Consider the following 10,408-nt stretch of genomic DNA (forward strand, 5'->3'; position numbering starts at 1 on the left):
TTGCTCAAGGTAGTTACAGTTACACCGCCCCAGATGGACAAAGAATAACCGTCACTTATACCGCTGATGAAAATGGTTTCGTTCCACAAGGTAAAAAAAAAAAATATTTTAATTCCAGAATCGCTGGAAAAACAAACAAAAAAAAAATTCACGATTGATTGATTGATTGAAAAACAAAAACGAATTATTTTTTATTCCGCAGTTCAAATCGGACAAAAAGCCGGACGTAGATAAGCAAAGAAAAATGTAAAAAAATTTTAAAAAAATGTAAAAAAAAAAAAACAAAAACAAACAACAACCAGGATTGTACAGTTTTAGTAAGTTGTTTAACAAAAAAAAAACATCGGATATCATTTTTTTTATAAAGCGACGCTTTACTTCTGCTTATTTTTTAAGCTTTACAAACAAACAAACAAACGAACGAACAAACATCATTTTCATAAATTTTTTTTTTTTTTTATTTACGCTTATGAGCTTTTCTTTATTTTCGATCTTGAAAAAAAAAAAATTGTTAAACGCTTTTTCGTGGCAGCAACCAATATCATCGCATCGTTTGTTGTTGTTGTTATTGTTGGAATCTTTCATCGCATTTCAGAAGCATTCATATATCAGCTTATTTGCTTCTTAGAGAAATAAAACCCCCAAAAAAAAAACAAAAAAAATTTAACACGATGTTGTTTCTGTTTGTTAGGTGACCATCTTCCAACTCCACCACCAATACCGGAAGCTATTCAAAGGGCATTAGAATTTCTTAGAAGTCAACCTGAATCAGGGGATTCTGCAGGACAAGGATCAGCATTTAATCCAACTTTTAGAAGACCTCAAAACTATTAAAAAAAAAAAAATTTCACCGCCTCGAGCGAATAAATAATTTTTTCTTTTCCTTTGTCTCGCTAGTCTTTTAACAACAAACAAACAAACAAACATCTTCACAAGGAAAGAGTGAGAAAGAGAGAGTGTGTGTGTGATGGTATTGTTTTGTTAAAAATATAAAAACTTCTACCACCACCACCACCACTTCTCCTACCACTCCATCGAAACCTATGACTAGCATCGATTCTTCTTCTTCTTTTTCTTCTTCTGCTTATTACGTCATCTATCGTCTGACGAAGAACTTCTAAGTCGTCATTTTAATTACCTTTGAAGTTACCAACAACAAGAGTTAACAACATCAAATTCTTTTTTTTTTTTCACTCTTTGATCTTGTGTAAATACTCTAAAATTGTATAAATAAAACAATTATTTGTATTAATTAATTTCATTTTTCCTATTTTTATTCTCCAAAAAAAAAAACATCACTTCCGGTTTATTCTTTCTTCGATAAATCGATCGATCGATCGATCGATAAAAATTTCCGATTGTCGATCCGACAAAAACGTCAATGATAAATAATAATGACAGTAAAAATTGATTATTTAATGCGCATAATTTCACGTTCGTGTGAATATGACAAAGATGATGATAATGATAATGATGATGATAATAATGATAAAAATAGAATTGACGACGGTGACGATGATAACGACGACCTTTAATGGATAAAATAAATAAATGTTATTGTGTCAAAGGACTAAAAGCTAAAATACATTACATAAGTTTTACATAAATTTTTTTATTAAAATAAAAAACGATTGAAAAATTATTATTAGGTGTGCTGCTACTACTACCACCACTACTACTACTGCTACCACTACCGCTACTACATAACACTTATTTTTTTTAAACCTAAAATAATTTTATTCGTTTTACGCCATAGAAATTTATCGATTTACCCCCGTTCGCCATTTTTTTTTTTTTTTAATTGTTTCCCTTCTCCGTGAAGTAAAAAAATTTTTTTTTTTAAAAGTAATTTTTGTTGCGGTTGTGGTTGTTGTTGATGCAAAAATTAAAAAAAAAATTTCATGATGTCCATATAATAATCCTTGACCGTTTTACCTCGAACTATTCGAATACATCTTCTTATTATTATTTTTTTTAAAAGATTTTTAATACCGCGATGATTTTTTTTTTCATTCCTTTTATTAATATTATTATTATTATTATTATTATTATTATTATTTTAATATCGTAGCGTAAATAATTATAATTAATTATTTAAAAAAAAAAAAAATTACAAGTCCGAAGTGTTTGTAACAATCGATGATAGTTAAGGTTATAAATATAAAAAAAAAAAAAAATTCACATTTCAAAAGGGGAAAACAATAAAATTTTTAAAATCGATATTTTTTCTAGAAATTTCGATATTAACATTTAAATAAAATTTTTTTTTTAACAAAACGTTTGAAAATTATTTTAAAATTATTACGAAGCGAAAAAAAAAATTTACGACTTGGAATTTTTTTTTTTTTATTCACGAGTTCCCCACATGAAAAAAAAAAACAAAAAAAAAACAAAAAACAAAAATGGCGGATTATGTATTCTCTACAACGAAAGATACGTCATATTTTTTTTTTTTACGATACGTAAAAGACAATACAAACAATACGAATCGGAAACGGAAATAAATTTTTTTTTTTTATTCATTGTTTCTACTATCTGACGTGCAGAATTTATTTATGATCTTTTGTCGATATTTGTTGACCTATTGACCTTTTCAGATACATATATATTTCCCTTTCGTAAATTTTTGGACTTTTCATCAATCATAACCGTTTTTAATTTTCATTTATTTCCTTTGGAAAATTATAACTGCGATAATGATAATAATTTTAACGTAACTAATATTCGTCGGTGGGTAGCGTTGTTATTTTATTAACGTAATCGAATGATCACAAGAATTTAATTAATCATTCAGGGGGTAATAAAAAATAAATAAGTATTTAAATTATTACAAGTAATAATAATATTTATTCACGTTATATCAAAATCCGCATTTAAATTTTACTACTCGAACGTAAAAAAAAAAAAAAACGTAAAATAATAATAAAAAACGCCGTCGAAATACTGTTTATGCAATTTTATATTTTACAAGCACTAAATTAGAATAAACATATATAGTCAGGCGAAAATGATGAAGTTTTTTTTTTTTTTTTTAATTAATGATGAACGAATTAACAACGATTTTAATAATTGACGACAAAAAATTTTTTTGAAGATTTGCCTTACGTAATTAATCATCATTATCATCTATACAAAGATTTTTGATATAATTGTTAAATAACAATTAATGCCCTTAGATGATTTAATGACGTCTAATTAAAATAAATTATAACGATTTTTTTTTTATTTATTTGAAATTATATAAAAAGCGAACGATAGACTAATTAGTCAATCGTCTTTAAAATTAATAATAATGATAATATTAATAATAGTGGGTATTTACTTTCTATTTTTTGTTCTTGTGAACAGATAATAGTTAGGTGGAAGTTGAGTAATGTTTGTTTATAAAAATAAAAAAAAAATATTTTAAATTTTTTCAACGGGTACCCAATTTTGTATTGTTTATACTAAACTAATTTATTTTTAGTCCAAACGACTAATTTTTTTTTTTTTTTTTTTTATTTATTATTTATGTAAGTAAAGGTTGTACGAAAAACTAATTTGAATCGATAACATTTATAAAATATTGATATGTTTAAGTACACTAACTTGTAGTTCCAAATGTTATTTTTGCATTAAGATTTATGTTTACATCGTGAAATACGCGCGCGCGCACACACACACACACACACAATAATTTGATAAAATTGTTAAAATTTTCCATAACGGTAATAAAAAAAAACCCTAATAATAATAATAATAATAATAATAATAATTTTTGTTGTTTTTGCGACCTTAAAAAAAAAACTTTTTTTAAAAAGTCAAATAAAAATTAATGAGGTTGAAAAAATTTTCCTTTATGGGTGTGGGGGGGAGAAGGGAAGGGAACCAAACGAAAGGAAAATTTTAAACTTTTGGTTAAATTTTATTTAAATCGCCGTCCGAAATTAAAAGAAAAGGATAAAAAAAAATTAAAAAGATATTATTTACAGAGAGAGAGAAAAAGAAAAAAACTACACCGACATGATAATAATGATAATAATAATAATAATAAGTTGGCTCCGCGTTATAAATATGCAAATGAAATAACTGAATAATGCAATAATCAAAACAAATGCATTAAAAGTTTAACAGACGATTTGAATTTAATTATTATCATCATCATCATCATTATTTAATTGTTTTAAAAAAATTTTTTAAAGGACGATTATAACGCAAGGGGGGAGGAGGGGAAGAGGGGGAGAATGGGATACCTCTTTACCCGTTGACATATTTTTTTTTTCGTTGAATATCAAACCCATTATCCTTCAGTGACAGAATTTTCAAACAAAATAACAAAACAACTTTTTTTTTTTTCTGTTAATGTCGTTTGACAATTTAAATTTGTTGTTAAAAATGTTCGAATCTTCAATTATTGGTATTTGTGATATAAACAAATTTTAAGGAATCGTACAAGTTCAAAAGATAAATAATTATTTAAAATCTGCTGACACGACGACACGACGAACATCGTTTAACGTTTAAAACTCCAGAAAAAAACGTCGTAAATTTTATTGAATTCGTTTTTTTTTTTTTTTACCCCCCAATAAATTAATTTTATAATGATAATAATAATAATGATAATGAATATCACAAGTATTTAACACCTGAGATTAACACGATCCGTCGATTTAATCCGGGGATTAAAATATTCATCATTTAAATGATTTAAAATTATCAGAAAAGTTTTAGTTTAACTCACAGATAAAAAAAAAAAAACAGAATTTTCTAGAATTTTGAATTTTCTTTTGAATTCACCCCTAATCCTCCTCCTCCCTCCCTCTCTTCCCTTAAAAAAAAAAATTTGAAAAATTTTATAAAATGAAATAAAATTTAATAAAAAAAAATTTTTAAATATCACCCTGAAATAAAAAAAAAAAAAAAAAAAAAAAAAAACCTTGACGACGGACGACCTTATTAAAATATTTTAATTTGAATTTAAATTTTATATTTATTTATAATAATAATAATAATAATAAATTTTGACCGTTACTGGATTACCGGTGTCATCCCACATATTGTCTGTTAAAGTGTGAAACTTCGATGTGAACAAAGAAGAAAAGAGAAAATTCCTGGAGGTTATCATTACCTCTAACCTTATCAGGTTACTCTCGGGAAAAACAGTTTTAGAGATTGCAAATGTCAGAATGTGGAAAATGAAAGCGGAAGTGGTTCCGAGAATGGTAAAAAGTTTGGGAACCCGTGATTGAATAATTTAATGATAAGTTTTAGGGAAGAAATGGAGAATCCTACGGGAAATTGCGTGGCATGGTAGGGGCCCATCACACTCCACCGACATTCAAACATTTAGAATCGGATAAAAAAAACTGGAAAAATTCCGCGACAACCACACGAAACTTGTTGCCATTATAAGTGACAATAATAATAATAATAATGATAATAATAATGATAATGCCATCTCGGAATTTTTTTTTTTTTGAAATATTTTTTTTAAATAAAAAAAACCAAATTTATCGAAACGATATAAAATATATAAATCAAAGTAATCGATAAAAATCTTTTTATTTATTTTATTCCGACATATTTCTTGATGCTTAATAATAATAATATATAGTGGACATAATAATAATAATAATAATAATAATAATAATTATTATGTGGATAATATATTACGTAGAAATTAAAAAAAAAAAAAAATTGGATATTTTCACTTTTTAAAAAAAAAATTTTTTAAGTAATTTTTTTCAAATAAAAATTATTATTATTATCACCATCATCATCATATTATTATTATTATTATTATTAAAAATCAATTTAAATAAATAAAAAAAAATCTCAAAAATTAAAGGGGAATTCAAATAACAATAAAATAATTTTATAATAATAAAAAAAAAATGAGATCCGGGAAAAATCCCGGGTTGGTATCATCAAAAGTAATGACGTCATAACGCGTATTAGTTTTTCTTTTTTTTTTTTTTTCAAAAGTTTTCACGCATGGGCGCTCAAGCGCACGCACACACACACACACACTTTTATAAAATAAAAAAAAAATTTTTTTTTTTCGGTTAATCCTTCCACTTAAAAAATTTACAATAAGGAAATAAAAAAAAAAATTAAAAAATTATACGGATCATTGAAATAATAATAATAATAATATTTTAATGGTTATTTTTTTTCAAGGAGTTCTTGGCGACGACGACAACGACAACAACAACAACAACCCTTCGAAAAATTACGTTTTTTTTTTTTATTTTAAATGACATGAGTTATTTTTAATGCGAAATAAAAAAAAAAAAAAAAATAGACGGACATTTTGTTTTTTTTTTTTTTTTTTATGCAACTTTACTTTTTTATAAATTCGGTCAAAATCCGCCATTTTTTATTTTTTTTCATATTCTATTTTTCAGTACGTCTCTTCTTCTTCTTCTTTTTTTTATTAATTTTTATTTTCTTGTTAAACGAGATTTTAAAGAAGTAAATGCCAAGGACGAAATGCAAGAGTTGTTTACTAAATTTTTTATTTATGTACTAAATACGCGTAAAAAAAAAAAAAAAAAAAGAATTTAGTAATGTTGGCCATACGAAAGATGCGTTAGCGTTAGTTCTATAAATTTACATTTATAATTATAATTGTTTTATAAAGGACAACTGGAAAAAAATTTTAAAAATTTGTCAATACGCACACGCACACACGCACGCACCCAACATTTCTCAATAAAAAAAATTTTCCTTTTGTTCTCCTCGCAAGAAAAAAAATCATTTAAAACGAAAAGAAAATTACCCCGTCCGGTATATCCGGTTTGCTATTAAAATTTCCCATTTCCTATTTAAATAAGTGTCAAAGGTCAATTAAATTATTTTATGTAAAAAAAAAAATTCCATATAACAAACAATTAATTTTTATTACCCTTCGCACTCGCACTCACACACACACGTCTAGACTATTTAAATGTTTTGACATTTCAATGCTAAACGAGTAATTATCGATCCAAAAAAAAAATAGCAGAAGACGTTGTGAAATTATGAAAAAATTACCGAATCTAAACGGAAATAATGATAGAAATATATCGGCGGAAGGAGTTTGCTACCACATGAGTAGTTTTGTGCGAGTAACAAACCGGATATGATTATAATATCCGTATTGGCGGGAAAAGTGCCGCAGCCGAAGGAGGATTGTGGATAACAATCTTCGATGGCAACATCACAATTAATACCTGAGAAATCAGGGTAGAAACCTGAAATGAATTTTTTTTAAAAAAAAAACTTTAACGACGGCAACATAAAACTTGTCGCGTTTATCAGTGACGATAATAATAATAATAATAATAATAATAATAATAATAATAATAATAATAATTTAAATACGAATAAATTAGTAAATGTCCGAAATGATAAAAAAAAGAAATGGCGGAGGTTATCATTATCTCTTATATGGTTCGCGTAATTTATTAAATATACATAAATTTTTATTAAAAAAATCACATAAGAAAAATTATTCGGGCGAAACCGATACATAAATTAAAAAATTACCTCCCCATCTTCATCTCCACTCCACGGCCCCCCGATAAAAAAATTTCATTTCGATGAAAGAATAAAAAAAAAAAAATTTTTTTTTCCTTTTTGGTTTATTTTTTTTTTTTGCGCGCGCCTCCCCTTGAACGCATTCAGGTTTTTTATCATCATTATCCTTATCATTAACAGTATTATTATCATTATCATTATTATTTTATTTTTTTTTGTTTTACGATTTTCATCATGCGTTACTTACGTTTCTTAATATTCAAGTGGCATTTCATAATTTCTTAAAAATATTTGCATACGCATAAACTTTGTTTTTTTTTTTTTCAAAATGGCGGATCATCAATTTAAATTTTATAGCCGAATTTAATATTATCATCATTATTATTATTATCAAATCGCCGATATTAAAATGGTTTTTTTTACATTTCATAATTTTAAATTTATTTATTATTTGACAAAAAAAAAATAATAACGAGTTAATGTTTATTAAAAAAAAAAAAATAAGAAAAAGTGCGTGCGTGCGTGCGTGCGTGCGCGTGGTGCGTGGTGCATTTACGCATTTAATATATTTGCCAATAAATGTTTTGAGTCTTGCTTAAAAAAAAAAAAACTTGCGAATTCAAATCTTGCGAAAAAAAAATAATAATAATTTTATTAAAGCAATATATTTATTAATTTTTTTTTTCGCGCCATTTTTAATAAATTAATCGATATTAATAATAATAAGATATATAAAAAAATATAAAATATATATAAAATTATATATAAAATATAAAAATATATAAAAAATTCAGTTTATTATTATTATTATTACGTAGAAATTTTTTACGTAATATTTTTTAAATAGATAAAAATGACGGAAGACGTTTATTCATTAAAATCAATCATTAAAAGAAAAAAAAAGAAAAATTATTATTATTATTAATATTATTAATCATTAGAAACAAATCAATTAATCAACAATCGTAGGTGATAATGATAATGATGATGATAATGTTTATTAAGGGTAATTCAGGGCCGTTTGAAAAAGTATGGACGAAAAACACTTTCCATCAAATTTAAGTTACTCGAAACAAAAAAAAAAAAATTTTTTTTTTTTTTTTGTTAATGTAGACGTGCAAGCAGACAAACACAAGCGTCCCGCGCGTAAGAGAAGGAGGAAACCACTTTAAAAATAAGAGTTTACGAGTGCACAGTCATTCTAATGACACGTATCGAATGCATGATGATTATACCGAAGGCTTGGTAGCATTAAAAGAACAAAAATAACTCATCCGTTATATAATTAAAGTCTCGTATCGAAAACGAGAAATTGTATTAAGTGTGTCGTTTTACCCTTCCTCTTTCCTCCTCTTCTCTCTTCCCTTTCCTTTCCCCTTCTTTCTCCCCTTGCTCCCCGATTTGATTCCCAAAATTATGGAGTCGTAAAGCTTCTTTAAAAAAAAAAAAGCTTTGGAGCAAGGTCGTCACGAAAAAAAAAAAAACCGGTCGCCATTTTAAAAATAAAAAATTTTTATTTAATCGGGGACCCGAATTTTCTTTCCCCGCTTTTTTTTTTATTACAATGATAAACAATATGGATTGATTGATAAGATTTACACGTCTACCAACATAAATTGTTATAAAAAAAAAAAAACAATTTAATTTATGAAACATAAACGTTTCAAACGATAAATGATGAATTGTAATATAGAAATTAACAATTTACCCTTTTCTGACATTTTAATAAATTATTATTATTATTTGTTAAAATTATTATTATGTAATTTATCGTTAATAAATATTAATAAATAATTTAAAACAATAGTAAAATAAAAAGGAACATTTTTTAAAATTAAAATTAAAATTAATTTTTTTTTAAAAGGAAATCGAACGATAGATTTATTGATTTACGTAAATAAATAAAAATTTAAAGTCAATGAAACTATTAAAAATAAATAAAAAATAAGGTCGTAGGTCACGATACGTAAATTATTATCAATATTATTATTAATAATAAATAATTTTATTATAATTTTATCGATTTTCAATGATTCACAAAAAAAATAAATAAAATAAATAAATTATTATTTATTTTTTTAAAATTCGCATTTGTTTTCAAAAACAACTTGAACAAACAATTAAAAAAATTATTTTTATTAAAAATAATATTATTAATAATGATAATGATAATAATAATAATAATAATAATAATAATAATAATAATAATAATAATAATAATAAAACGTCGCGACAAATAAAATTTAATTATAATAAATGAGATAAACGCCAATTATTGACAAAGTTGTTTTGTCGTGCCAAAAAAAAAAAAAAATTATACCGAAACGTATTTTTAAAAGTCCGCCTCCATTTTATTACGATTATTATTATTATTATTATTATTATTATTATTATTATTTTTATTATTATTGATTTTCTAGAATTTTCGATTCAAAGAAAAAAAAAAAAATTACGGGTCGTTTATTTTATGTCGATAACAAAAAAAAATTAATCTCAATAAGAAAAATATTAAAATAATTATTATTAACATCGTTTTTGTTGGCCCTACCGTTATCATATTGTAATAATTATTATCATCATCTTCAATAAATACGAAATACATAAATGTATTATTGATTTATTATTTAAATTGAATTTTGTAAGATTTAAAACTAAAAAAAAAAAAAAAAAAAAAGACACACTTAATTTTTTTTTTTTTAGTACGGTTCAAAACAAACAAGATATTTTGTCAAAATACGAGTTGATGAAGTAACAACAAAAACTTTTTTTTTTATATATAAACTATTACCTAATAGAAATTAATAATAATAATAATTTATCCTACTAAATTTCTCGTTATAAACAAAAAAAAAAAAAATTTGTTTAAAAAAAAAATAATTTTTTGTGTCGTTTAATAAAAATTTTGAAT

At 24.6% G+C, this 10,408-nt stretch overlaps 2 protein-coding genes across 2 annotated transcripts; both read left to right on the top strand.

The window, feature by feature from the left end:
• Positions 1-72: 72 nt before the first annotated feature.
• Positions 73-834, top strand: Phum_PHUM605860 (uncharacterized protein; the record flags this gene model as incomplete). The annotated part of the gene is made up of 4 exons (XM_002432905.1): positions 73-90; positions 203-246; positions 475-551; positions 692-834. 4 exons carry the CDS (start codon positions 73-75, stop codon positions 832-834), a joined length of 282 nt encoding a protein of 93 aa, XP_002432950.1.
• Positions 835-5,174: 4,340 nt separating this feature from the next.
• Positions 5,175-5,391, top strand: Phum_PHUM605870 (uncharacterized protein; the record flags this gene model as incomplete). The annotated part of the gene is made up of 2 exons (XM_002432906.1): positions 5,175-5,201; positions 5,251-5,391. 2 exons carry the CDS (start codon positions 5,175-5,177, stop codon positions 5,389-5,391), a joined length of 168 nt encoding a protein of 55 aa, XP_002432951.1.
• Between the last annotated feature and the right edge of the window lie 5,017 nt (positions 5,392-10,408).

Source organism: Pediculus humanus, genomic scaffold (assembly GCF_000006295.1).
Source record: "Pediculus humanus corporis 1103172108318 genomic scaffold, whole genome shotgun sequence".
Lineage (NCBI taxonomy): Eukaryota > Metazoa > Arthropoda > Insecta > Psocodea > Pediculidae > Pediculus > Pediculus humanus.